The following is a 27,126-nucleotide window of genomic DNA, read 5'->3' on the forward strand; positions in this document are numbered from 1 at the left end:
AGAGAAAGCATATCATGAGCTGGCCCTGGGTCCACGCTGCACGGTGTGGCTGCTGGCTTCCCCTGCCCCTACCCTTACCTTTTTTTTTTTTTTTTTTTGACAGGCAGAGTTAGACAGTGAGAGGGAGAGAGACAGAGAGAGAGGTCTTCCTTCCATTGGTTCACCCCCCAAATGGCTACTATGGCCGGCGCGCTGCGCCAATCTGAAGCCAGAAGCCAGGTGCTTCTCCTGGTCTCCCATGTGGGTGCAGGGCCCAAGGACCTGGGCCATCCTCCACTGCCTTGCTGGGCCACAGCAGAGAGCTGGACTGGAAGAGGTGTAACCAGGACAGAATCCAGCGCCCCAACCGGGATTAGAACCTGGGGTGCTGGCGCCAGGCCTAAGATTTATTTATTTATTTGAAAGGCAGAGTGAGAGAGAGAGAGAGAGAGAGATCAATCTTCCATACGTCAGTTCACTCCCCAGTTGGCCACAATGGCCAGGGCTGGGCCAATCCAAAGCCAGGAGCTTCTTCCAGGTCTCTGACATGGATGCAGGGGCCCAAGCACTTGGGCCATCTTCCACTGCTTTCCCAGGCCATAGCAGAGAGCTGGATCAGAAGTAGAGCAGCTGGGACTCGAACCGGCGCCCATATGGGATGCCAGCGTTGCAGGCAGAGACTTAACCTTCTATGCCACAGCGCCGGCCCCTGGATTTTCTCATTTATAGAAAAGGAGATGAGAGGTGTACAGGTGCTTTTTCAAGCCGGCTCACTGAGATCAGAACAGGGCCAGGGTCTGAGGTTGCGTCTCCAGTGCCGCTGCACATAAATGCCAACCAGGCCGACCTGGGTGAGGAGTTGGAGCCAGGGGTGGGGCAGGGAGTCCAGCGCTGGTGTGGTCACCTGTGCAGGGCCCAGCAGGCATGGAGATTCTGGGGAGGTGGCGCACGGTGGGGAGGCCGAGGCCTGGGCCCTAACCTCCAGCCCTGGCACTTTTGGGGGAGCCTTCGTTTCCCAAGGAAGACAAGAGGCCGTTCCTGGCAAGAATTGATTCAGATGGCGCTCGTGTGGTCCCTGGCACAGCCCCGGCACCTCGGAGGCAGCCTGAGGCCACGTCGCCACCTCATCTACTTCCCATCTTTGCTCTTCTCTCCACAGGCAGGAAAACTCCACGCTCTATGTCAGTTTCACCCCCAAAGGCCCCAAGATCCATCATGTCAGGCACACGTACCAGGTATGAACCCCCGGGAGAAGGATCCACATGGATCCCACGCGCATTCGGCTCCAGCCTGGGGTCGAGAGATGCTGTGCCAGTGAGACAGTGTCCTTACCTCCTGCGGGCCTAGCTGCCACCTGGCTCTGTTGTCCTGCACAGGTGCACAGTGTCTACCCCAGCTGCTAGCACCTGTGGGCCCACAGAAGCACAGAACTTGAAGACAAAGACACTTCCCATCCAGCTCTCTGCTGTGGCCTGAGAAAACAGCAGAAGATGGCGCAAGTCCTTGGGTCCCTGCACCCACGTGGGAGACCCTGAAGAAGTTCCTGGCTCCTGGCTTTGGATCGGCCCAGCTCCGGCCCCTGCGGCCAGTTGGGGAGTGAACCAGCAGATGGAAGACCTCTCTCTCTCTCTCTCTGCCTCTCCTCTCTCTGTGTAACTCTGCCTTTCAAATGAATAAATAATAAAAATATTTACTTATTTATTTGAAAGGCAGAGTTGCAGAGAGAGGGAGAGAGGGAGAGAGAGAGAGAGAGAGAGAGAGAGAGATCTCCCATCCACTGATTCACTCCCCAAAAGGCTACAATGGCCAGGGCTGGGCCAGACCAAAGCCAGGAACTTCCTCCAGGTCTCCTATGTGAGTGGCAGGCACCCAAGCACTTGGTCCATCTTCTGCTACTTTTCCTAGGCCATTGGCAGGGAGCTGGATTGGAAGTGGAGCAGCTGGGACAGGAACCAGTGCCCATTATGGGATGCTGGCACTGCAGGTGGCGGCACTACCAGCTATGCCACAGCGCCAGCCCCAGAGGCTAGGGTCTTATTCAAACATATCATGAGCCAAGTTGGAGTTGAGGTACTTGGGTAGGTGCTGTGCCAGCAATAAAACCAGACAGTTTTCCCAGGCGGCAAACCTGGGACCTACACCTGTGCCTTACCCATGCGGGCCCCATCATTCTCACACTGGTCCATAAGACCCTCTAGCCCCAGGCATTGCCATGCCATTTTAGACAATATTTCTTTTTTTAAGATTTATTTATTTATTTGAAAGTCAGAGGAGAGAGAGAGAGAGAGAGAGAGGTCTTCCGTCCACTGGTTCACTCTCCAATTGGCTGCAACAGCCGGAGCTGAGCTGATCCAAAGCCAGGAGCCAGGAGCTTCCTCAGGGTCTCCCACATGGGTGCAGGGGCCCAAGGACTTGGGCCATCTTCTACTGCTTTCCCAGGCCATAGCAGAGAGCTGGATCAGAAGTGGAGCAGCTGGGACTCAAACCAGCGGCCATATGGGATGCCGGCACTGCAGGCAGCCCCAAAGCCAATTATTTGAGCCGTCTTCACTGCTGGAGAGAGCAGAAAGCCAGAATTAGGAGCCAGAGCTGGGCAAAGGACCTAGGTGCTTCAACATAGCCACTGGGCCAAACCCCAGAGCATTTTTGTTTTATTTTGGAGGGTAACTATAATATGTAGTTTATGAGTACTTCAAAAAGTCCATGGGAAGAATGAGATTTTTTTTTTTTTTTTGACAGGCAGAAGGGACAGTGAGAGAGAGAGAGAGACAGAGAGAAAGGTCTTCCTTTGCCGTTGGTTCACCCTCCAATGGCCGCTGCGGCTGGCGCACCGCGCTGATCCGAAGCCAAGAGCCAGGTGCTTCTCCTGGTCTCCCATGGGGTGCAGGGCCCAAGCACTTGGGCCATCCTCCACTGCCCTCCCGGGCCACAGCAGAGAGCTGGCCTGGAAGAGGGGCAACTGGGACAGAATCTGGTGCCCTGACTGGGACTAGAACCCCGTGTGCCGGCGCCACAGGCAGAGGATTAGCCCTGTTGAGCCACGGCGCCGGCCCGGGAAAAATGAGATTAAAAGGTAAGGGTAGGTGCCGGCGCCGCGGCTTACTTGGTTAATCCTCCAACTGCGGCACCGGCATCCCATATGGGCACCGGGTTCTAGTCCCAGTTGCTCCTCCTCCAGTCCAGCTCTCTGCTGTGGCCTGGGAGTGCAGTGGAGGATGGCCCAAGTGCTTGGGCCCTGCACCCGCATGGGAGACCAGGAGAAGCACCTGGCTCCTGGCTTCGGATCAGTGTAGCACGCTGGCTGTAGTGGCCATTTGGGGGGTGAACCAACGGAAGGAAGACCTTTCTCTCTGTCTCTCTCTCACTATCTAACTCTGCCTATAAAAAAAAAAAAAAAAAAGGTGAGGGTAGGGGCAGGTGTTTGGTGTGTTGGTTAAGGTTCCACCTGTCAGATGCCAGGAACCTTTGTCGGAGAACCCGGGCTGTAGTCCTGGCTCAGCTTCCTGCTCTCGTGCAGCCTGGGAAGCAGCAGGTGACGGCTCAAGTCCTTGGGTCCCTGCCACCCACACGGGAGACCTGGATGGGGCTCCTGGGTCTTGGCTTCCACCTCACCTAATTCCAGCTATTGTGGGCACGTGGGGGAGTGACCCAAAGGATGAGGCATATTCTCTCTCTCTCTCTCTCCCCCACCTCTTCCCCCAAATAAACATAGATTTCTCTTTAAAATAATCTTTCACGGTTAAATTCAAACGCTGCCTCTGATATTGGGCCTTTTGGATTTCCCTGGTGTGTTGCCCCCTACGAATGTCTGTGCCGTGCATAAGCAGTAAAACCCCTCTAGTTGAACATGGATCTGCCCGCTTGTCCGCCCCGAGCTGTCCTTGGTGCCACTCCTACGTCACCTTCCTCTGTATTCCTTTTTATACAAAAAAAAGTGGTCTGGAGATGTCTCCTAATTCAGTGCGGTTTTCAAAGTGAGTCTTTCCCAACCTGCTCTGTAGGAATACTCGTTGTATCCATCCTGTTCAAGTGTCACTTGGGCATTTGCTGTTTGGGCCTGTTACGGGCTGGGAAGTTGGAGGTGGCAGAAGCCGCAGCTCCCGTGCTCAGGAAGTTCACGGTCAAGGCCAGATTCAGAGGCACAGGCAGATCCCCGGCCGTCCTGCAGGCAGATGCTGGGTGGACATAGGAGGGTGGAGCTGCCCTGGCCGTGGGGAGCCAGCCAAACCTTCAGTGGTGACAGCGGAGCAGGAGGGTGAGGTTTTCCCATTGAGGAGGGCTCAGGTGTGGTCCGTCATCACGCATCAGCACGCACCAGCTCGCGGGGAGCAGATCCCCGGGGCCCCTGCCAGTGAGGACGGGGAGAGGCGTGGGCTGCACTGGCGCGGGGTGGCGGCCTGGCCATGCACTCAGACCCTGCCTCCATCCCAGGTGCGGGTCCCGCCCTCCCTGCACCAGCACAGCATGCCCATACTGGAGGCCCTGGTGGGGGTGCCGGTGCCCCACGGCGAGGAACCCATTACGTACAAGTGGTCTGTGCAGACGGTGGGTGCAGCCCAGAGGAGGCGGGGATACCACGGCCCGGGGGTGGGGCGTGGGGCTAGGAGGGGGTGGTCTGGGGTGTCTGGTGGGTAAGAGGGCGGAGCTGGGCATGGGACTGGGCTGATGGGGGGAGGACTATGATGGTGAGGTCTTATCTAGCGTGGGGAAGCCCCCCACTGCTAACTCAGCACACACACACACCCTCTGCTAGGAGCCTCCTGTCACTTGCCAGCGTGAGGATCTGAAGAGGGTGCCCAGCGCGGCTCAGGTGAGGGCACCGGGGCCGGGCAGGGCGAGGATGGCGCGGTGGGGGTGGGTGGGCGGGGGGCAGAACAGCCTCTCTGATCGCCTGCGTTCCTTCCGCCGCCCCCCGTCCCGGGCAGCCCTGTCTCCCCAGAGCCCAGTTTCGCTGCCCATTCATCTTCAAGCAGGAGCTCCTGGTCGAAGTGCTCGGGACTGTGGAGCTGGTGGGCGAAATTGAGGTAGCACCTGCTCCTGACGCTGATGGACATGGACGGGGGCCTGAGTGCTGGGGGGTTGGGGGGTGGTGCTCGGTGGGACCTCCCCCTACCCCACCCCGCCCCGCCCCTACTGCCCCCAGAGGAGTTTCCCTCCATTTTTCTTTGCCAGCTCGAAGGTTTCCCCGTTAGTTACCCGGAGAGCCATGCTGTGTTTAGAATGCCCAGCTGCGGGTGGGTCCTGGGGGCTCTGTATGGGGAAGCTTGGTTTCCACCGCAGAGGCTGGAGTCGGGTGGGCCACCCACCAGCTGGGACCCGCCCTCCTCTGCCCCTTCCTGCCGGTCCTGACGCCTCCTCGTGCCCCTCCCCGCCCGCAGGCTTCCTCCATGTGGCACCTCTGCAGCTCCCTCTCCATCTCCTTTAACAGCAGTAAACACTTCCACCTCTACGGCAGCAACTCCTCAACGGCCCAGGTACCTTGGCCTTCGCAGAAGCCCCGGAGATGGGCCTCGGGCGGACAGGGGGGCGGGAGGGGCGCCCAGGGCAGAGCGAGAGGGGCGATGGGTGGGGCTCAGCACAAGTCAGAAGCTCCTCCTCCCGGCCAGGCCAGTGCACCTGCTGAGGAGAAGCCCTGGGGGGCGGTCAGGGCTGCCTGGGTGTGGTCAGACGATGGCGCAAGCTGAGCACTTGGGTCCCCCGTGTCCCACACCGGAGTACCTGGGCTCAGGGCCCCGCTCCTGTCCCGTCCTGACTCCAGCTTGCTACTAATGCTCACCCTGGGAGGCGGCTGACGGCTCAAGGAGTTGGCTCCCTGCCACCCACATGGGAGACTTGGATGGAGTGCCCAGCTCCTGGCTTACGGGCTGGCCCTGCCCTGGCTGTTGCGGGCATTTAGGTAGCGAACCAGCAGACGGGAGCTTGCTCTCTTTCTCTGCCTGCCTCCCCAGTTAAAAATAAAAACTCCCAGAGCAGGAGTCGATGATAGCTTCCCAACCCAGCAGTCGGAGGGTACAGAGAGGCCCAGGGTTGCGAATGGGCAGGGCAGGTATGAGAAGCGGGAGTCCGCTGTGGCTGGCAGGCCGGGGCACAAGCGAGGAAGAGGAGTCTTGGGCTGGGGGAGCCAGAGCCTGGGAGGCTTTGAGTGCGCTGCTGAGCTGGGGAGCCCCGGAAGGCAGAGGGTGGGACCAGGGTGCATGCTGGTCACGTGGCTGCAGCGTAGGACCCAAAGGAGGGACACAGTCCAGACAGGTGAGAGGAGGCGGAGCCTGGGTGAGGGCACAGGCCCCCTCAGGTGGCTTCTTCCCCGCCCTCCCAGGTCCTCATGAAGGTGGACGTGGTGTTCGAGAAGGAGATGGTCCACCTGTATGTGCTGAGCGGTGTCGGGGGGCTGCTGCTGCTGCTGCTGATCTTCCTGGCGCTCTACAAGGTGTGAGGCCCCGGGGGAGGCACCCCGGGAGGGGGTCGGCGGGACCAGGGAGCCCTGACACTGGGGGGGGCTCCACCTGTCCCCACCCGCTACATAGCAGGCTGCAGAGGCTCAAAGGGCCAGCTTGACTTTCCCAGGGTCCCACAGCACCAGGGCCGGGTGCAGGAACCACCCACATTTGGAGGGCTCCCCGGTGCTGAGGCCTGGTACCCGGCCCTGGACACAGAGGCGCTCGCCACAGTTCTGGTTGGTCCCTTGCCCTTTGCGGGCCTCACAGTCTAAAGGGAGAGGTGGGGGTGGGGGGTGGGGGGTGGGGGGCAAGCGCTTGGTGCAATGATGAAGTCGCCACTAGGGGCACCCACATCCCACGTCTGCGTCCTAGGTTCCAGTCCCAGCTCCACTTCCTTCTAGCTTCCTGCTATCGCATACCTTGAAGCAGCAAGTGATAGGTCAAGTAATCAGGGCCCAGGGCTGGCGCGCTGTGGTACAGTGGGTAAAGCCCCTGCCTGCAGTGCTGGCATCCCATATGGGCGCCGGTTCTAGTCCCGGCTACTCCACTTCCAATCCAGCTCTCTGCTATGGCCTGGAAAAGCAGTAGAAGATGGTCCGAGTCCTTGGGCCCCTGCCCCCAAATCGAAGACCATATGACCAAATGGAAAGTGAACTAGCGGATGGAAGACCTCTGTCTCTCTCTCTCTCTCTCTGGCTCTCCTTCTCTCTCTGTGTAACTCTGACTTTCAAGTAAATAAATAAATCTTAAAAAAAAAAAAAAGTAGCTGGGTCCCTGCCACCCATGGAGGAGAACTGTATTGAATACACAGCTCCTGGCTTTGTCTTGGCTGCATCTCTGGGCATTTGTGGGCATCTGAGGAGTAAACCAGTAGATGGAAGCGCTAGTGCTCTCTCTCTCTCTGCTTCTTACATGGGTATCAGGGGCCCAAGTCTTGGGCCATCAACCGCTGCCTTCCCAGGCACATCAGCAGGAAGCTGGATGGGGAGACTGGCACTCCCTTATGGGATACGGATGCTGCAGGCGGCGGCTTCACCCGCTGTGCCACAACGCCGGCCCCTACCAGTGTACCTCCACGTCTCCCAGTCTGAGCACAGACAGCTGCAGCCGGCTAGTGTTCCACTGTCCAGGTCCCCCTCTTTTATGGAACATTCAGATGACCTCTAATTTGCATCTGTTTCAAACTAAATGACAAGAAAAGGCTCTCCTGAGTCATCTTTGCACACTTGTCCTTTTTTCTTTCTTTTAAAGACACCGATCTTGTAAGTTTTTAGTCAGCGTTCCACTTTCTTTTTTAAAAGATTTATTTATTTATTTGAAAGTCAGAGTTACACAGAGAGAGGAGGGGGGAGAGAGAGAGAGAGAGAGAGAGAGAGAGAGAGAGAGAGGTCTCCATCCACTGGTTCACTCCTCAATTGGCCGAAAGGGCCGGAGCTGCACCAATCCGGAGCCAGGAGCTTCTTCCAGGTCTCCCACACGGGTGCAGGGGCCCAGGGACTTGGGCCATCTTCTACTGCTTTCCCAGGCATAGCAGAGAGCTGGATGGGAAGTGGAGCAGCTGGGACTCGTACCGGCGCCCATATGGGATGCTGGCACTATAGGTGGCAGCTTAATCCGTTGTGCCAGAATGCTGACTGCAAAGAAGTAAATGAATCTGAAAAGGAAAGAAGAGTGAGCGTTCAGACAAAGCCCCCAGTGTGCCCAGGGTTGGGTTTCCCAGCTCGCCCCGGGACTCACTGCACCCCCTGGGACTTGGGCTCACTGGGCTTCTCTCCCCGCAGGTGGGCTTCTTCAAGCGGAACCTGAAGGAGAAGATGGAGGCGGACGGCAGCGGCATCCCGAATGGAGTCCCGGGAGAAGGCCCGGCCGAGGGCACCGCTGACTGCCTGGAGCCCCTGCAGGGCACGGAGCCGGAAGGAGAGAACAAGGACTGAGCGCGCCCAGCACGGGACTCGTGTGCCCCGGCCTCCAGCCTCCGTCTCCCTGTGTGTCTTGGCCGAGTAACACTGCCTGTCCTCAGGCCTCAGTTTCCCCGCCTTGCGCGTGGAACCTTCTCCTGCTAGAAACTGCTGAGGGCCAGGCCAGGCAGGCAGGCCCCGTGCCCAGGCCTTGGTCCCCGCTGCCACAGCCTCTGCGGCTCCTCCTCCGGGGCGAGAAGCCGCGGTCGCAGGAAACCCGGGCCGCTCCCGGGCCTCACATCTGGCCCTAGCGGCCACACATGCTCCGACTGCACGGCCTGCCCCTGCCCTGTCTCTGGCCCGGAGCCCAGCCCGCAGCCACGGAGCTCTTCCCACCGTGCCCCGCCTCGCTGCAGGCGCCTAGCTCTTTGGCCGAGATGCTCACTCCAGCGCGCACCCGTCTTGCTGCGCATGCCCAGCCGGCTGCCTCTGTCCAGAACGTTCTACCCAGCTCCCTCCCTGGCTCGCTGTCAGCTCAAGCCGCCAGCCCGGCTCAGTCGGGCTCCCACGTGTGCACCCGCTCCCCCAGCCTTGTCCCTCATTGCGCGGGTCACAGTTGCTCATGGCTACTTAAGGGGACCCCCGTGAGGGTGGGGGCCGGGGCCCTGTCTTGTTCACCTTGGGGTCCTTGGTGATGTCACAGGGCTGGGCACACAGTAGGTGCTTTACAGCGCCGTGGAATTAATGACGGAGCCGTGGGGAGATGTGGAAGTCTGAGCAGCCCCAGGGTATCCCCAGCCTTCAAGGCTCTGCCTCCCAGGCTCTGCTCCGGGCCTGGCTCCACACCATGCCTGCAGGCATACGTCCAATAAATGTGAGTCCCTGGCCAGTTTTGTGGTTTTGTGCTGGTGCTGGTCCAGCCCGGGCCTCCAAGAGTTGACGCTTTGTTCTCCACCCATTCACGCAATGGGCCCAGGCCAGTGGGCTCTCCTCCCTTGCTTTCCTCCTGCACCTGATATTGTAGGGTAATTCAACAGAGAAGCAGGGAGGGGCGAGCCTTAAAGATGCCCACGTCCCATAGCCGAGTCCCTGGGTTCAATTCCTGGCTCCGGCTCCTGACCCCAGCTCTCTGGGAGGCAGCGCTGACAACTCACCACTGGCAGAGTAACTGAGTGCCAGCCACCCGTGTGGGAGACCTGGGCTCCATGACCAGCTCCCAGCACTGTCCTGGCCCAGTCCCCAGTCATTTGGGGCATGTGGAGAGTGATGGGAGCCTTCTGTGTCTTTCCACCTCTCAATTTAATTTTTAGGGGGGGGGGGAGGAGACACAGAACTGGAGAAGAGGTTAGAGGGTATTGGATAATTCGTGAACATGGGAGTCTAGACCATCCCCCCCACTTTTAAGTAATGATTGAAGGAATCTTCTTCCACCCTGTAGAAGGGACAGAGGGACCAGTCGCTGCTGCCCCCTTGTGGTCAGTAGGAGTCCCAGGGAATTGTGAGAGACCAGCTCCTGATCTAGCGCTAGGAAGCGAGAAAACGGAGAAAGGCAGGCCGGGCAGGAGGTGAGATGGTCCCCTGCTGCCTACAGGGGAGTGGCTAAACTTTCCTAAGCCTGGCACACACCACTCAAAACGACCTCATCAGCCACTCTGGGAAAAAAATGGTAAACAGGGCTGGCGATATGGTGCAGCGGGTTAGGCTGCCACCTGCAGTGTCAGCATCCCGTATAGGCACCGGTTCAAGTCCCAGCTGCTCCACTTCCAACCCTGTTCCCTGCTAATGCTCCTGGGAAAGCAGTGGAAGATGATCCAAGTGCTAGGGTCCCTGCACCCACATGAGAGACCCAGATGAGGCTCCTCGCTCCTGGCTTTGGCCTCGCCCAGCCTCAGCAGTCGAGGCCATTTGGGGAGTGAACCAGCGGATGGGAGATTGTGCGTGTGTGTGTGTGTCTCCCTCTTTCTGTAACTTTGCCCTTCAAATAAAATAAGAATATATTTTTTAAAAAGTCTCTTTCTCTCTCTGTTTCTCCTTCTCTCTATTAACTCTGCCCATCAAATAAATAAAATAAAATAAATACTTTTTTAAAAAATTATGGGGGCTGGCACTGTGGCATAGCGGGTAAAGCCTCTGCCTGCAGTGCTGGCATCCCATATGGGCGCTGGTTCAAGTCTTGGCTGCTCCACTTCCAATCCAGCTCTCTGCTGTGGCCTGGGAAAGCAGTATAGGAGTCTTTGGGCCCCTGCACCCACATGGGAGACCTGGAAGAAGCTCCTGGCTCCTGGCTTTGGATCGGTACAGCTCTGGCCATTGCGGCCAATTGGGGAGTGAACCAGCGGATAGAAGACCTCGCTCGCCTCTCTCTCTCTCTCTCTCTCTCTCTCTCTCTCTCTCTCTCTGTAGCTCTTTCAAATAAATAAATTTTCTTCCAGGTCTGCCACACAGGTGCAGAGGCCCAAGGACTTGGGCCATCTTCTGCTGCTTTCCCAGGCCACAGCAGAGAGCTGGATCAGAAGAGGAGCAGCCGGGACCTGAACCAGCACCCATATGGGATGCCAGCACTGCAGGCAGAGGCTTTACCCGCTACGCCACAGCACCAGCCCCTCTCGGTATTCTTAGAAAAACAATAACGAGACAACCCAGGTGTACCTAGGTCGGTCTCCAAGTCGTGCCGTGTTATGTGGCCACTGACAACCGCCCTGGGGTCCATCGTTTCACCTGTCAAATCAGAATAAATGCTGTGTAATACTCCAGAGCTGTGTGAGCTCTGACACGGGGCGGGCATTTGGCACAGTGGTTAAGATGCCCCTTGGCACGCCCATGTCCCATGGGGAACTGCCTAGGTTCAAGTACCAGCTCCTCTGCTCCAGTTCTAGTCTCCTGCTAACGCACAGCCTGGGACTCAATACTTAGGTCCCTGCCGGCCCCCGGCTCCGAGCCTTGGCCTGGCCCAGCCCCAGCTGCTGTAGGTGTTTGAGGAGTGAACCAGCAGACGGAGATGACTCTCCCTCCCTGTCTCTGTCTCGCTTTGATAAATACAGTTTTTAAATGAGGTCACACATGCAAACGGCCCATACGGGCTTGACAGTGGTAGTGGGTAGTGATGGCTTCCTGTGCAGGACGATGTGGGAGAAGGCCAGGTGCTGGGACTACCAGCAGAGCAGTAGCTCTTCCACTGGCTTGCTGTGTGGCCTCAGGGTAGACGCATGCCCTCGCTGGGCTTGATCTGTTCACCAGGCTCCACAGGCACCTCAGGAGCTGCCCTTGCTGAGATGGTGGGATCCGAGGGGCAGTCCCCACCTCTGCTTTCTCTGTTTTTGCTTCTCATCGGCGTGGGCTCTACACCTGCCATTTCAGAAAATATTTGGGGGAAAGGTCACGTCTTACTGAACTTACTGAACGCAGCCTGGGGGCCAAGATTCCCTGAGCATTCACAGGATACCAGCTGTTTGCCCAGCACTTACACGGAATCGGGCGTCACACGTGAGCTAGAGACGACTGAAAGTGCGCAGGGGGATGAGCAGAGGTCATAGGCAAATATTAGGCCTCTTTTTTTTTTTTAAGATTTATTTGAAAGTCAGTGTTACAGAGAGAGAGGGAGAGACAGAGAGATCTTCCATCCACTAGTTCACTCCCCAGGTGGCCACAACAGCCAGGGCTGGGTCAGGCTGAAGCCAGGAGCCAGGAAATTCTTCCAAGTCTCCCACACAGGTGCAGGGGCCCAAGCACTTGGGCCATCTTCTACTGCTTTCCCAGGCCTTAGCAGAGCGCTGGATCGGAAGTGGAGCAGCCGGGACCCAAACCAGCGACCAAATGAGATTTCAGCACTGCAGGTGACAGCCTAACCCACTATGCCACAGCGCCAATCCCAGAGGCCCAGAGGAAGCTCCTGAATCCCAGCTTTGGCCTGGCCCAGCCTTGGCCATTCTGGCTATTTGGGAGTGAACCAGCAGGTGGACGATCTCTCTCTCTCTCTCTCTCTCTCTATCTCTCTCTCTTCCTCTCTCTCTCTGTAACTCTGCCTTTCAAATAAATAAATCTTTTTTAAAAAATTATTTATTTACTTGAAAGGCAGTTACACAGAGCGACAGAGACAGAGATCTTCCACCTGCTGGTTCACGCTCCAAATGGCCACGATAACTGGGGCTGGGCCAAGTCGAAGCCAGGAGCCAGGAAATCCATCCAGGTCTCCCAGGAGTTGCAGGTGGGTGACTTAACCCACTGCGCCACACCCTGGCCCTCACCTTAAAAAAATGTTTGTTTGTTTTTTTAATTTTTGAGAGGCAGAGAGACAGACAGACAGAGCTCCCAGCCACTGGCTCCCACCCCAGATGCCTGCAGAACTGGGCTGGACTGAAGCTGTCAGTTTTCCCAAGCAGGTAGCAGAGTCGAAACCACTGGAGCCTTCAGCTTCACCCCTCAGGGTGTGTAATAGCAGGAAGTTGGATCGGGGAGTCAGAACGGGGTGTGGTACGGGCTGTGGGTGTCTTAACCAGCAGGCCAAACACCCACCCTCTACTTATCTTTTAATTCCACTTTTCCACCAACTTCAGGAAGTATTTCTTGTATTTCACAGATAAGGAAAATGGAGTGCACTGTGCGGCCAAGGGGGCAGGTGTGACATTCAGATCACAGCTACTTGGCTCTCCCAGCGGCTTGGGCACACAGGCACGAGAGCATGTCTTGGTCTCTGATGCTGAGCTCACCCCCAGCCCCACACCCATCCTGAAGGCCTTCTAATTTGTAAAGAGCACATAAGCTGAGAATCTTTCTTTTTTTAAGATTTATTTATTGGGCCAGTGTCATGGCTCAGCAGGTTATGTTGTCCCCTGTGGCACCAGCACCCCCACGTGGGCATCAGTTCGTCTGGCTGCTCCACTTTCCAATCCAGCTCCCTGCTAATACGCCTGGGAAAGCAGTGGAAGATGGCCCAAGTGCTTGGGCCCTGCACCCATGTGGGAGACCCAGATGGAGCTCCAGGCTCCTGGCTTTGGTCTGGCCCACCAGCCCTGGCCATTGCAGCAATCCGGGAGTGAACCAGCGATGGAAGACTCTCCTTCCCTCCCTGTCACTCTGCCTCCAAATAAAAATAAATAGATCTAAGCAATAAAATGTAAAGATATTTGGGTAAAAGCCTACTTTGAAATCCAAACTTTTTTTTTTCCCAGAGTATTCATTTTCGATAAGCTTTTTGAAGTCCCCTCAGAGAAGGAACATGGCATCCCAGGGCACCACCATGTCCTCAGATTGCACTAGCCCGACGTGCCCAGCAGCGACTCCCCAAGGTGTGGCCTGTCCCCAGCCAGGGGTCCTAGAAAGGGCAAATCGGGCCCAGAGTGTTGACAGGGCACTGGCGCAGCGCCCAGTGCTCACACCCGAGTCCCCAGGGCGGAAGGACAACGGCAGGCGTCAGCTGCAGCTCTGCTGGCAGCACGAGATCACGGCCAGAGGTTCGGGCTCGGGGGCCCGCGCAGCTGGTTCCAGGAGCCAGAGAGAGATGGAAAATGCAGTGTGTGCTCTGAGAACCCAGGCGTTCTAAGGCCCAGGACAGAGCGGCTCTGTTCGGGAGGAGGGATGGCTGTGACACGGAGGCCTTTCTCACACCCGCACACTGGCACCCTCTATGTGTGCAGCACTCAAAGCCCGGGACACGAAGCCGAGCCTTGGTGGAGCCGAGTGTACCAGCAAGGCCTGGGGCTTCAATGGCTGCTCGCAGGCGGGGTGAGCGCCTCCCGCTGCCCGGGGCACTGCCCACACACGCATTTTAAGGACAAGTCTTTGAGCACAGAAAAGGGTTTTTATTGAACTCGAATTCAGGGGCTCCAAAGCCTGAGGAAGACAAGGGAGGCTGGGGGTTTGCACTCGAGGCCCCGGGCACCCCCCCACCCCCACCCGAAGGCCCCACTCCGCACCCTACCTACCCTTTGGCCCCTTCCCGACTCCACGAGGGTCTCAGCAGCTACCAATCTAAGCTACCCCACTCTAAAGAAGGCCCCTCCCCCGCCCGCCCCCACCCCCAACCCAGCCAGCGCTCAGCCAAGCCAGGCCCGCATCCAGGAGCTCTCTGCTGACCTCTCTCCCAGAGCCGCCCGCTGCCTGCTCGGCCTCCCTCCAACCCCTCTCTCTTCCTTAGCCCATCTCCCGCCAAGTCCCAGGGCACGCACAACTCCCCGCACCCCGGCCGCCTCTTCTAGAATCCGCAACCCCTCCAGCTCCTCCAATTCTCCTCTCTCACGGTTTCTCCAGCTCCCCACCCACCGCTGCCCACCGCCTTCCCCACCCCCAGCCCTGCTGGCGCCGTCAGCGGCGGCCGGCCGCGTGGGTGCGCTGGTGGCGGATGAGGTCGGAGCTCTGGGAGAAGGCCTTGCCGCAGTCATCACACTTGTAGGGCCGCTCGCCGCTGTGCACGCGGTGGTGCTGCAGCAGCGTGGACGAGCGGCAGAAGCCCTTGCCGCACACGGCGCACCTGTAGGGCCGCTCGCCCGTGTGGGAGCGCTGGTGCTGGATCAGGGTGGACGAGCGGTTGAAGGTCTTGCCGCAGTCGGGGCAGCTGTAGGTGCGGCCTGGCAGGTGGGTGCGGGCGTGGATGGCCAGCACGGAGCTCTGGCCAAAGCGCTTGCCGCACTCGGGGCACTTGAAGGGCTTCTCGCGGGCGTGGCTGCGGGCGTGCGGGATGAGGGCCGAGCGCTGCGAGAAGCTTTTGCCGCAGATGCCACAGCTGAAGGGCCGCTGGCCCGTGTGCACCCTCTGGTGACTGCGCAAGGACGAGTTCTGGCTGTAGCACTTGCCACACTCCGGGCAGCTGTAGGGCCGCTCGTGGCTGTGCGTGCGCTGGTGCCGAAGGAGGTAGGAGCTGTCGCCGAAGGCCTTGCCGCAGTGTGGGCACTTGTAGGGTTTCTGGCCGGAGTGGGTGCGCTGGTGGCGCAGCAGGTAGGAGCTGTCGGCAAAGGCCTTGCCGCAGCGGGGACACTTGTAGGGCCGCTCGCCCGTGTGCGTGCGCTGGTGTTTGATGAGGTCGGAGCTCTGGGAGAAGGCTTTGCTGCACACCTCACACTTATAGGGCTTCTCCCCGGTGTGGATGCGCTGGTGCTGGATCAGGGTGGAGCCCCGCCCAAAGCTCTTCCCGCAAATGCCACAGATATTAGGCCGAGGGCCCTGCCCACCCCTGGACCGGCCACCCCGCCGGCGCCCCAGGGGATTCTGCAGCATCTCAAATTGGGGTGCCGTCAGCAGGGTCCCCGTGGGCATCTCAAAAGGTGGCCCTAGGGGCACGCCCTCGGCGGGCTGCTCCCCAAGCCCCTGAGTGAAAGAGTCCAGAGGGTGAACTCCTAGGGGGATGCCCAAGGAATCCTTTTCCTCGGGGTTTAGAAGCACCTCCGCACCCTCTTGGAATTTGGAACTTTCAGCTTCCAATCCAGGGCTCCGAGGTTCATACCCTGGGCTCTTGGGCTCGTACCCGGGGCTCCGGGGTTCATAGCCAGGGCTTTTGGGATCATATCTAGGGCTCTGGGATTCGAACTCAGGGCTCTGAGAATCAGACTCAGGGCTTCTAGGAGCAAACTCAGGACTTGGAGGCACAAACCCAGGGCTGCGGGACTCGAACCCGGGGCTTTCAGGCTCAAACCTAGGGCTCTGGGATTCAAACTCTGGGCTTTGGGGTTCAAGCCCAAAAGGTATCTCTTCGACTTCATAGTCCCCAGTGCCTTCTTGCTGAGAAACGTCTTCTTCCTCATTCTCACTCACGTTGCCTGCAGGATCAGAGAATTACAGAAAACCCAGACCGTGTGGGACCTGGAAGGTCATTTGGTCCATTATTTGACACCAGCCTCTACCCCCCTCCCCACGCAGGCCCGCTGGCCGGTCGGCAGGTGCTTAAATTCCCCACCCACTCTGGGCAGGCCCAGGACACTCAGGCCCCAGCCCCCCGCCTCTGCAAAGTCCCAGGTCTCCGAGCCCCCCACCCCCACCCGACCCTCTCTCCCTCCCACTGCAGCCCCTTCTCCCGCGCCCAGGTACGCTCCTCGGAGGGGCGGTCCCTCCCTCACCTTTGAGGGACCTTTCGGGGCTCCCCATCTCGTCAGGACAGTGCACATCCCGGGGCTCGAGGCCCCACGGCGACGCCTCCCGCTCCATCCCCGCCAGCTCCCAGTGCAGCGGTAGCGGCGACGGCGGACGATCCTGCGACCCGGCCTGAGTGCCCTGCGCCCCGGGCCCTCGCCACTCGCCCTCTCAGCGCCGCCCAGGGGACCCCGAGGCCGGACGTCTTGACCCTGGGCCTCTCCGGCCCGCCGGGCCCCTCCCCTCCCCGCGGCCCCGCCCCCCTCCCAAGGTCTCCGCGCGCCCCCGGCCCCCTCGCCCCCCACGCGCCACGGCCTCGGAGACCAGGGGCTTCCAGACCGGGCCCGCCGCCCCCGCACCCCGCACCCCGCTTCCCCGCCCGAGACCCCGCCGTCCGGCCCCCCAAGCCCCGGGCTGGGCTGCGGCTGTCCGACCCCCCGCCCCTTGCACAGGAAGTGTCCGTCCGCGGCCAGTTCCCCCCGCGGGCTAGCGCCGCGGCCTCTCTAGGAGCGGCTGGAGGTGGGAACTCGTTGGCATTAACCCTGGGCTGGAGGGCCCCTGCGCCGGGGTGGGGGGACCCAGCGCCCCGGAGCCGGCGCGCGGGGCCGGGGCAGTCTGTGCGCTAAGCCCTAGGTCTCCGCGTGGCCGGGGCCTGTCTGCCGAGCTCCCGGGCCCTGTGTCCGTCAGAGCGTGTGGCCAAGGGCGAGGCGACAAGCGAGACCAAGGTCAGCGAGAAGGAGCGACGCTTCCCGGCGCCAGCGGGGGCGGTGTCTCGCTCCCCTCCCCTCCCAGGCCTCCGGGTCAGCTCCGGCCGCGCCGAGGAACCGGCACGGACTCCCCCTTGGCCTGATCGATGCTTTGAGCCTGGGACCCCCAGACGGAACTCCAGTCCCGCACCCGAGCGCGCCCACCCCCGGCTCCTCCGGCCCCCTCCCCCCGTGCGCGTCCCAGTCCACCCTTCCCCCCACTCCGGGAGGGCTAGGATCGTTGCCAAGGAGACAGCCCCGCCTCCGGCGCCCAATGGCGCCGCCCCTACGTCTCGGGAAGCTCAGCGATTGGCTGGCAGGGCCCGTGCTCCTGCCGCCCCGCCTCCCTCCGCTCCACGACTGCTAGGCGTTAATGGTCGCCAGGGAAGCGAGGTGCCTTTCTGATTGGCTGGAGGCACTCAGGCCGGAGCCGCCTCCACGGTCCGCCTGCGGGAGTGAGTGGGAGGGAGCTGCCGGGCGTCTCCCCGCGAGCCAGGCCTGTGCTTTCAAAACTTTGGCCGCCCCCACTTGCTCGCCATTACCTGGCCCAGAGATCTAAGGACGGACATGCACTCCTCCACAGGTGCACGGCGCAGGGTCGCGCCCGCGGAGTAGAGACCTCTTTCTTTTCCACCGCCCTGCCGCTACCCCAATTGGCCGCAAACAGCCTTAGCTAGGCCAATCCGAAGCCAGCAGCCAGGAGTTTCTTCTGAGTCTCCCACGCGGGTGCAGGAGTCCAAGCACTTGGGCCATCTTCTGCTGCTTTCCCAGGAGCATGAGCAGGGAGCTGGATCAGAAGTGGAGCAGCCGGGACCTGAATCAATGCCCATAAGGGATGCTGGCGTCCCAGGCAGCAGCTTTACCCACTTTATCACAACACTGGCCCCAGCTGTGCTTTTTTTTTTTTTTTTTTTTTTTTTTTTTTTTTTTAGGATTTATTTATTTACTTATTTGAAAGGGTGAGAAAGAGAGAAACTTCCATCCAGTTCACTCTCCAAAAGGCCACAACAGCCAGGGCTGGGGGCCTGCCCTCCATCAGGTCTCCCATGTAGGAGGCAGGAATCCAGGTACTCGGGTCACCTGCTGCTGCCTTCCTAGGCACATTAGCAGCAAGCTGAGTTGGAAGTGGAAGAGCCAGGACTTGAGCCAGCGCTCCGTCATGGGATGTGTGTGTTCCAAGCGTAAGCCCCATAGCTATACTGCTAAAAGATACCCTATGTGACTCCATGGCACGGAGGCCTTAGTTTGAAAATGCTGCCGTAGCGCAGGTTTTAGCTTCTTTGGGTCATAAACATCTTTGTGTGTTCTATTCCTAAAAAGACACACATACATAAACATTCCAAAGAATCCTAAGAGTCTTGGGAGCAAAGTCAATTCCCACCCTTAATTTAAAAAAAAAAAAAAGGATTTATTTTATTTATTTGAAAGAGTTACAGAGAGAGGTCTTCTATCCACTGGTTCACTCCCCAAGTGGCCATAACAGCAGGAGCTGAGCCAATCTGAAGCCAGGAGCTTCTTCTGGGTCTCCCATGTGGGTGCAGGGGCCCAAGGAGTTGGGCCATCCTCTGCTGCTTTCCCAGGCACATTAGCAGGGAGCCGGATCAGAAGTGGAGCAGCCAGGGCTCAAACTGGTACCCATATGGGATGCCAGCACTGCAGGCAGCAGCTTTACCCACTACACCACAGTGCTGCCCCCATTCCCACTCTTATTTTAATTGGCTTGGACAAGCTAGGAATGTCCCATGTGACCATGGTCTTGACATCTCATTCGACCATTTTTTTTCCCAATGCACCAGTAAAAGCCAACCCTTCTTCCTGGCTTCTGTGGCAGCAGAGAGAAGATGGGAGTCCTACCTTGGGTGTGTGTGTCCCTTACCGAGAAAGGAGGCCCTGAAGATGGACTGCGACTGGGGCATTCGTGATACCAAAACGTGAAGTGGTGGACAGCTGGGTCCTTAGGGCAGGAAGCCGAGCAGTTGGATCTGCTTCCAGGCCCCAAGCAAATCTTGGGAACTTCAAAGCGCTCAGTGAGATCACTAAGTAGTCATTAGGGCACCTTTAATTGGTGAGCCCAGGGCAAGGTCCAGCCCTGGCTTTGAGTCTGAGAACTCACGTTGCAAGCCAGGCTTCCCAGGGCAGCACTGAGGGTCATGGGAGGGGCTGGCGCTGTAGACCGGGAATTAAGAGCTGGTACAAAGATGCCGCCAAGTCGTCTCTTCTCACCCTGTTTTCCCCTGGCGATAAGGTGGCCACAGGAGCCAGTCCTCCCTAGACAAAGCTCAGGGTGAGAGGCCGTGGCATGGTCAGATGTGAAGACTGGGTTGGAATGCAGGTTTTCTCCCCGTTAGGTTTTTTAACCGTGACCGAGAACGACAGCCAAGACCACCATGCTGAGCAAGGAAAGTTTATTAGGGCAAGAACTGGCGGGAGCAGCCTCAGAGGGAGAGGAACTTGAGGCTTATGTGTAGGGCTGGGGCTTCAGACTTGGGTCAAGCTGCCGTGAGACAGGACGCTGTTGACACGGGGAGTTTCGCGAGGCAGCAATGGGAACAGAGAGGCACAGAACGTTTTCCCAGGCCTGGTTCGTAGCTGGGACAGTTATGGGAACGGTGAGGCTCTCCGGAGCGCGCCGCCTCTGTGTTTTGTTTTTCTGACGCCAGGGAAGAGTGAGGGCTGGGGGGTGGAGATGTCTTGGCCCCGTGTGGATTCAGGGTTCTCACACTCCCTTTTTCCGTAGAAGTTTCTCTAAGTTGATAGCCCTTCCCAAGACAGGCGGGACACAGGGCCGAGACGGATGAACAGGGAGAATGCACCGGGCAGCCGAGGACCTAAGCCCCTGCTACTGCTGAGGGGCAGTGGCCCAGAGGCAGGACAGTCTGCCCACGCCCGGCTGTTCCCAGCAGCTGGACAAAAAAAAAAAAAAAGAGTGGAGCTGCCAGCTTTGCCTTCCCTTGCAGGCGGGGTTCTCCCTTGCCCGAGTCTGTTATGTGGCTGTGTCGTCAGATCCCACCAGGCTGGGCCGTCTCAGTGTTAAAGGGGGCAGGCAGATGCTGCCTCCAGAGCCCTGGCTGATGCTGGCGAAGACAGCAGTTGCGACAACACACCCTGGAGGTCACTGTGTGACCTTGGACAGCCTGCCCTTCCTAGTCTGGGTGTCCCCAGCTAAAAAAAAAAAAAGGACAGAAAACAGAAAAGCTATGGTCGCCTTCAACTTCAACAGGTCATCAGGCCTTCTTGGCTGTGTCTAGGATGGCCGAGGGACACCAGGCCACAGGGTTCCCAGGCAGGCCCAAGGAGGACGGGGCCGGGGAGGTGGCGTCCCCGAGCCTGGCACACATCCCAGCTGGTGCGGGATTCAGTCCTGATAGGGTTTCCTTTCCTAGGCAGGCATGAGGGTGACACGAGCTGATGCACAGGACGCGCACCAAGGCACAGATCTGAGGCACACAGCCCGCTTTTACTTCTCTAGGGCAGCCTTGCCCACACCCACGGATGCTATCCCGGTGCTCCGCCAGCTCCCGCGACTTCGGACACCCAGCAGGTCAGACAGACAGGTGGAAAATACAAGGCCAGCTGTTGCTCAGGAGGGGTCCCAGTGAATGGGGACCTCCGGCTCTGAGTCCAGCACCCCCCCCCCAACTGATGAGGCGTTAGGGGGAGCTGCTGTTCTGTTCCTGCCAGCCATGGTTCCATGGGAGCAGAGGTCGAGTTGCCAACCTTTGGGTTTCTCCAGAGAGGCCAGAAACCTCGGTTCTTGTATGAAATACCCAACTCAGAATCTCCACCGCTCCTTCCTGAAGTTTAAACTACTGCCTGGGCCAAAATAAATAAATAAATAAAGGAGGCGGCCGTGGGCCAGGGTCTGTACATGGCCATCCATTCGTCACCTGCACAGTACAAAGACAACAGGTAACGGGTTCTCCTCCACCTCGATGCTCCTAACGCTTCTGAGCTGATGACAGCTTTTCTCCCCAGGGGGCGGGGTGGGCTTGGGGGGGGGGGGGTGTCTCACCTCACCCCTGCCTTAGCAACAGGGTGGCTTCTAGAATCTGCAACAGCGGGGAGCAAGGTGAAGTTGAAGCTGTTGGAGCTGGCCAGGGCCAAGGACAGCCTCAGCCTCTGGGAGCTCCCTAGAGGCCCCGCCCCTTGCAGCGGTTCAGGCCCTTGAGCCCATCTGGGACCCTGGTCAAGGTCTAGATCATCTCTGTCTGCCTTGTTATTCTGAAGGCCATCACCCACATTCCTGGAATATATCTGGGTAGTGCTGGAAGCCCACAGGAGGATCCAAGTCCCCAGAGCCAGGAGCCAGGGACACGGACAGCCCACGGGCCCCCTGGCCCCTGGGGGCCCCGGCTCCGGGCCGATGGACCCACTGGTGCTTGGCCATAGCTGACTTCTGACCGAAGCACCTGCCGCACTGAGGACAGCGGTAAGGGCGCTCGCCGCTGTGGGTCCGCCTGTGGGCTGCCATTTCAGAGCTCTGCCGGAAACAGCGGCCGCATTCCGGGCACGGGTAGGGCTTCTCGCCGGTGTGGGTGCGGACGTGGCGCCGCAGGTCCGAAGCATGCGCGAAGGCGCGGCCGCAGTGGGCGCAGGGGAAGGGGGTCTCGCGGCTGTGCACGCGCTGGTGCAGGTAGAGGGCGGAGCTCTGGCTGAAGCAGCGGCCGCAGTCAGCGCAGCGGTAGGGCTTCTCGCCCGTGTGCACCCGCAGGTGCGTGGTGAGAGTCCAGCGCTGGGTGAAGGCCCGGCCGCAGTCCGGGCAGCGGTGGGGCCGCTCGCCGCGGTGGATGGCCCGGTGCTTGCTCAAGGCGGACGCCCGGCAGAAGTCCTTGCCGCAGTCGGGGCAGCGGAACGGCTTCTCCCCTGTGTGCGTGTTCAGGTGCTCCACCAGCGTGGAGCGCCACGCAAAACTCTTCCCGCACAGGTAGCAGCCGTGCCGCTGGTCCGCTCGGGGGACAGGGGGGTGGGCACCGAGTGGAGGGCGGCCCCGGCGAGGCGGCTTGGACCGCTGCTCCGAGCCATAAGGAAGCCTAGCAGAGGGCGCTCGGGCAGCCTTCGGCCCTGGAGGCGCGGGATCCGCAGCAAGGGTCTTCTCCAGGGCTTCAATCCTTTGCCCTCGTCCTCCCTCTTCCTGGTTTCTGGAATCTGCTGGGAGACGAGGGGAGAGCTCAGACTCTGGTTCAAACACCCGCGGCTGCCCTGGGATAGTGACATAAGGCGGAGGGGAGGGAACGGCTGAGTTCTGTCTCCGGGCGGGGGCCCTGGCACTGGTGTGGGGGGCTTGGGGGTGGGGGGAGAAGGGAGCGGGAGAGACGGCAATGGAGCTGGATGACAAGGGACTGAAGATGCTCCAGGCAAACGGGACCCCGGCATTGTCAAGTTCACTGGCGCCGGGCACTTCGCCAAGGTTGACAAGTTGAACCGAAGGAAGAAAACAATGGAAGCCCAGAGAAAGCGAACTATAGGCTACGCAGGGATTGGCGGCAGAGGCACCACAGCGCAGGACCCTGGCAGAGCGGGGGATGGGAGGGTGCCATCAGCAGGTTAGCTCAGCAGGTTAGCCACCAACTCTCCGCGAGGAGCTCAGAGGCGGCGGCCCAGCCCTCAACACGGCCGGAGGCGCCGTCACCGCCCCTATCAGGGACCAGGCATCAGGGTCTGAAGCTGGGAAAGCAATTCAAGGAAGAAACTGCGAAGCAGGTGAGGGGGCTGGCAGACGGAGAGGGGTACCAAGATGCCTCCAAGAGCCTGAACAGCGGATACCTCACCTGTCCCATACCCCCGAGCCGCTGCCGCCGCTGGATCCTGGGCGTCCGGACCCCACAGCTCGGAGTCTCGCTCCACCCAGCAGATGAGCGCTGGCTTGGTGCCTCCGCCTCCTGGAGGGGGGGGGGGGGACAACGCAAACCCCATGCTCCGGGTCCGACTGCCCGGACCTAGGGCCTCCGCCGCCCACGTGCAGAACCCAGTAACGGGGCAGCGGGGAGGGCGACGGGGTCCCCGGGGAAGGGGCGAGGCGGGGAGGGCTCTCACCGAGCGCGTCCAGGAGGCCGTAGTTCTCCCGCATCACGTCCCGGTACAGGGCCCGCTGCGCCGGCCGCAGACACCCCCACTCCTCCGGGGAGAAGTACACGGCCACGTCCGCGAAGCTCACAGCCCCGGGCTTCCTGCACCGGGGCCCGGCCCCGTTTGGCTCCCGGACGGGGAGCGGGGCCAGAGGTGGCGCCATGGAAACTGCAAGCCCCGGCCACCGGCCAGCCGCCTCCCCTGGCCGGGCCTGTCCGTGCGGAACTTCCGGGAGCCCAGGCCTTAGTGCGGGACGGCGGGCGTTAGGACCGCGAAGGAACAGGACCCGGCCTCTCGAGGGCCTGCTAGAGTGGCTGAAAACCACGAGCCGGTGGCCGCGCGTACAGGACCACGACCGGAAAGAAGCTGCCCTCAACAAAAATGGCGGAAACGCGGCCTCCCGTACTTTGCTTCTATACAGCCGGGCCCACGACGACGCCAGACGGGAGTCCATGGGGGCGCTTTGTCTCCGTGCCCTGACTCAAAATGGCCGCGCAGGCTACAAGGGCCAGGCTAAGGCCCTCCGCGCGCCCCCGGGCCGGCCCCCAAAGGCTGCGCCCTCGAAAGCTGGCGCGGGAAGCGGAGTCTTAGCCCAGCCCGGGTCCGGGAACAAAGAAGCCCAGGGGAAAGATGGATGCGGGCTGGGCTTTGTTAATTGGAACATTAGCTTCGGCCCTGGGCCTCCACTTGCCTCGCTGCACAATGTCCCACAAGCACCAGGGTGCATGGACCCCAGCCCTAGCTCTCCCAGCCTTCTGAGCCTCGGAAGTCATGGTGTTTCGTCACCTTTGTCCACCCCTTGGGGCAGTGCCCATCACCCGCAGGACCAGGAGAGCGAGCTCTGGGTAGTTCTGGAAGCTCCGGACCCCCCAAGGGGAAGAACCCGGGTAGATTCTCACTCTGGAGGCCAGCTGGCTGAAGCACCAGCCAGAGCAGGAGGGGCCTCCTCAGAGCAGGGGCATGCCTGGCTCAGCAGGAAGCATAAGCCGTACTAGCTACAGGTCACCCCTGAGAACACTGGGCCGGGAGAAAGATGCTGGCAGGCAGTGACTGCATTTGGGACAGGTGTTGGCCCGGCCACGAGGAACCCTTCCCAGAGGCTCAGTGACAGGTGAGCAGTAGTTCACAACCAGTCCAAGTATGCACAGACTGCTTGGCTGGCCTCTTCCAAACCTGTCATTTTTCTGAGTGTTGCTGAGAAACACCTTCAAAACAGACCTCTGCCTCCGGCAGCTCCCCAAGGCCTATTCTCAAGAGAGAAATCTATACATACAGTGGGTGTTAATGTGTATTACAAAAAAACTAGGGGGAGGGTGTTGTGGTGCAGTGAGTGAACCCCGTATCAAGAGTTCCAGATGGGACCAGTGCTGTGGCGCAGTGGGTTAAAGCCCTGGCCTGAAACACCCGAATCCCATTTGGACACCCGTCTAGTCCCGGCTGCTCCACTTCCAATCCAGCTCTCTGCTATGGCCTGGGAAAGCAGTGGAGGATGTCTCAAGTGCTTGGGCCCCTGCATCCATGTGGGAGACCAGGAAGAAGTGCCTGGCTCCTGGCTTCAGATCGGCACAACTCCAGTCATTGTGGCCAATTGGGGAGTGAACCATTCAATGGAAGACCTCTCTCTCTCTCTCACTGCCTCTCTCTGTAACTCTTTCAAATAAATAAAATAAATCTTGGGGGAAAAAAAAAAGAGTTCCATATGCGCCACCCTGGCAGGCAGCAGATGATGATGTCTCAAGTGCTTGGGTCACCGCCATCCACATGGGAGACCCAGATGGAGCTTCCAGGCTCCTGGCTTCAGCCCAGCCCCGTCCTGGGTGCTGTGGGCATTTTGGGGGTGAACCAGCAGATGGAAGACCTGTTAGTCTTGTTATCCTGCCTTTTAAATAGATGTAAAATAAACATTTAAGAAAGAAAAAAACTAGTAATTTCACAATTCTTTTGCACCACCATAAATGTTATCTTTTTTTGATATTTATTTTTATTTGAGGGGCAGAGTTAGACAGTGAGAGGGAGAGACAGAGAGAAAAGTCTTCCTTGCATTGGTTCACTCCCCAAATAGCCACGATGGCTGGAGCTGCGCTGATCCAAAGCCAGGAGCCAGGAGCTTCTTCCCGGTCTCCCACGTGGGTGCAGGGGCCCAAGGACTTGGGCCATCTTCTGCTGCTTTCCCAGGCCACAGCAGAGAGATGGGTTGGAAGTGGAGCAGCTGGGACTAGAACGGGCGCCCATATGGGATGCGGGCACCACAGGTAGAGGATTAACCACTGCGCCACTGTGCCGGTCCCATAAACATATCTTTTAATTCAGTTTTTTCACAGACTTCCTGAAGCAACCTCACATTTAAATATGAACCCTCACAACAGCAGCAGTGTTGAGTACCAGGTGTGATGGAATGAGAAGGTCATGCCAAGATGGCTGCTGGCAACAGAAACTGCCTGGCAACAGGCTGTGACTGGTTAGGGCATAGACCACCCCTTGACTGGATTGGCTGCCTTGGCTATATAAGCTGCTGTAGCAACTGAAATAAACAGTTTGCAGGTTGCTTGCCTCTGGCCCTCTTTCACCTGACTCCCGGGGTCTGTGTGGTGACTCTGTGCCTCTTCCCCCCCCCACTCCCCCTCCCAGAAACGAATCCACTGCAACACCCGGTCCCTGAGAGCTACTTTGACCAATGGAGGGGCAGTGCCACACTCACGGCCTACCAGCCCTGATGCCCTCAACCAGAGGAGCAGCTGTTAACGGGACCAAGGGACCTGGAGACAGAAAACCAGCTGCCTCCATCGTAAAACTTGAATTCCGATACTGCCATGGACCTGGAGTTTGGATGACTCATACCATGTGGTACCAGTCCAAGTCTAAAGCCAACTGCGTGAGAATGAGAAGGTGGACAACCCGGGCTTGAGGGTACCAGAAATTCAGGACGCAAAAGCCAGTAACACCAGCGGTAGTCAGCATGTCCGTGACACTTCGTGCTCAACACAGTTTTCTTATGTCAGGTGGAACCGGGACATTGCAGTGAAAATTATCCGGGGGCCGGCGCTGTGGTGCAGCAGGTTAACGCCCTGGCGTGAAGTGCTGGCATCCCATATGGCCGCCGGTTCTAGTCCCGGCTGCTCCTCTTCCAATCCAGCTCTCTGCTATGGCCAGGGAAAGCAGTGGAGGATGGCACAAGTCCTTGGGCCCCTGCACCCACATGGGAGACCCGGAAGAAGCTCCTGGCTCCTGGCTTCGAATCAGCACAGCTCCGGCCGTTGCAGTCATTTGGGGAGTGAACCAGCAGATGGAAGACCTTTCTGTCTCCCCCTCTGTCTGTAACTCTACCTCTCAAATAAATAACATTTTTTAAAGAGATGAAGTTCCTGCTTTAGGTTTACATTAAGCTGGGGGAAGACAGATCCCACGTTACGATTCTGCCGGCACAAGTTTGGGGAAAGACTTTATGGGCAGACTGGGCTCAGGGCTATACAGTGTGTGTGGGGGAGGGTATTCAGCACAGGACAGCGAGGCTGCTGGCAGGAGGTCCCTGGGGGAGACACTGAGAAAGTCTGGCGGGGGACAGGGCTGTGGCGACTACAGTGAGGCTGACTTGGGGATCACAGCGGAGTGAGGCTGGCAGGGGTCGGGGCGAGTCAGGCCCCTGCGCTGCCCATCCCACCCCCTTTCCGTTTCAGAGCTCTGGGTCGGCCAGGCCTCACCGAGCGCGCCCAGGAGGCCGCCTGTCTCCCGCATCACGTCCCAGATCAGCAAGTGTTGCAGACACCCCCATGGCGACACAGAGACTTCAGCGTCATTCCCCTTCTCGGTCAGGCCCGTGCACAAGGCCAGGAAGCCAGCAGCACGGCCGGAGAAGGAGCCTCCAGCCGCTCCGTTCCCAGAAGGGACGCTGGGAAGTGAGGGGCGGGCCGGGCAGGGCCGCGCTGGACCCTGGCGGCCGGAAGT

General features: G+C 59.3%; 3 protein-coding genes across 4 annotated transcripts in view; 1 reads left to right on the plus strand and 2 right to left on the minus strand.

Annotated features, from left to right (window-relative positions):
* The window catches only part of ITGAL (integrin subunit alpha L), a 38,051-nt gene extending 29,701 nt beyond the window's left edge, over window positions 1–8,350 (plus strand). Inside the window, exons 25-31 of the mRNA XM_062180074.1 lie at window positions 1,139–1,214; window positions 4,411–4,524; window positions 4,733–4,789; window positions 4,905–5,003; window positions 5,358–5,453; window positions 6,296–6,406; window positions 8,198–8,350. Of these exons, the coding sequence (XP_062036058.1) occupies window positions 1,139–1,214; window positions 4,411–4,524; window positions 4,733–4,789; window positions 4,905–5,003; window positions 5,358–5,453; window positions 6,296–6,406; window positions 8,198–8,350 (706 nt within the window). The remainder of the gene's footprint in view (window positions 1–1,138; window positions 1,215–4,410; window positions 4,525–4,732; window positions 4,790–4,904; window positions 5,004–5,357; window positions 5,454–6,295; window positions 6,407–8,197) is intronic.
* Window positions 8,351–14,334: 5,984 nt separating this feature from the next.
* On the minus strand, window positions 14,335–16,608 carry ZNF768 (zinc finger protein 768). Its single transcript, XM_062179996.1, has 2 exons — window positions 16,360–16,608; window positions 14,335–16,062 (listed from the first exon to the last, which is right to left on the minus strand). Exons 1-2 carry the CDS (start codon window positions 16,445–16,447, stop codon window positions 14,615–14,617), a joined length of 1,536 nt encoding a protein of 511 aa, XP_062035980.1. The 5' UTR covers window positions 16,448–16,608; the 3' UTR covers window positions 14,335–14,614.
* A 2,807-nt stretch (window positions 16,609–19,415) lies between these two features.
* LOC133750396 (zinc finger protein 764-like) lies at window positions 19,416–27,059 on the minus strand. 2 transcript variants are annotated; one of them, XM_062179997.1, is made up of 3 exons: window positions 23,152–23,514; window positions 22,887–22,997; window positions 19,416–22,263 (listed from the first exon to the last, which is right to left on the minus strand). In XM_062179997.1, the coding sequence occupies exons 1-3, from the start codon at window positions 23,345–23,347 to the stop codon at window positions 21,350–21,352; spliced, it is 1,221 nt and encodes a 406-aa protein (XP_062035981.1). In that variant the 5' UTR covers window positions 23,348–23,514; the 3' UTR covers window positions 19,416–21,349. The 2 variants fall into 2 exon arrangements, with proteins under 2 accessions (XP_062035981.1, XP_062035982.1); XM_062179998.1 differs by lacking the exon at window positions 23,152–23,514 and adding an exon at window positions 26,883–27,059 and having other exon boundaries at window positions 19,418–22,263.
* Window positions 27,060–27,126: the final 67 nt, after the last annotated feature.

This window comes from Lepus europaeus, chromosome 21 (assembly GCF_033115175.1).
Source record: "Lepus europaeus isolate LE1 chromosome 21, mLepTim1.pri, whole genome shotgun sequence".
Classification (NCBI taxonomy): domain Eukaryota; kingdom Metazoa; phylum Chordata; class Mammalia; order Lagomorpha; family Leporidae; genus Lepus; species Lepus europaeus.

Coding starts and splice junctions, on each gene's coding strand:
- ZNF768 (XM_062179996.1), bottom strand. CDS start 16,447: ATGGAGCGGGAGGCGTCGCCGTGGGGCCTCGAGCCCCGGGATGTGCAC. Junction 16,063..16,359: donor CCCCGAAAGGTCCCTCAAAG/GTGAGGGAGGGA, acceptor CTGATCCTGCAG/GCAACGTGAGTGAGAATGAG.
- LOC133750396 (XM_062179997.1), bottom strand. CDS start 23,347: ATGGCGCCACCTCTGGCCCCGCTCCCCGTCCGGGAGCCAAACGGGGCC. Junction 22,998..23,151: donor CGGCCTCCTGGACGCGCTCG/GTGAGAGCCCTC, acceptor CCCCCCCTCCAG/GAGGCGGAGGCACCAAGCCA. Junction 22,264..22,886: donor GGCTCGGGGGTATGGGACAG/GTGAGGTATCCG, acceptor GTCTCCCAGCAG/ATTCCAGAAACCAGGAAGAG.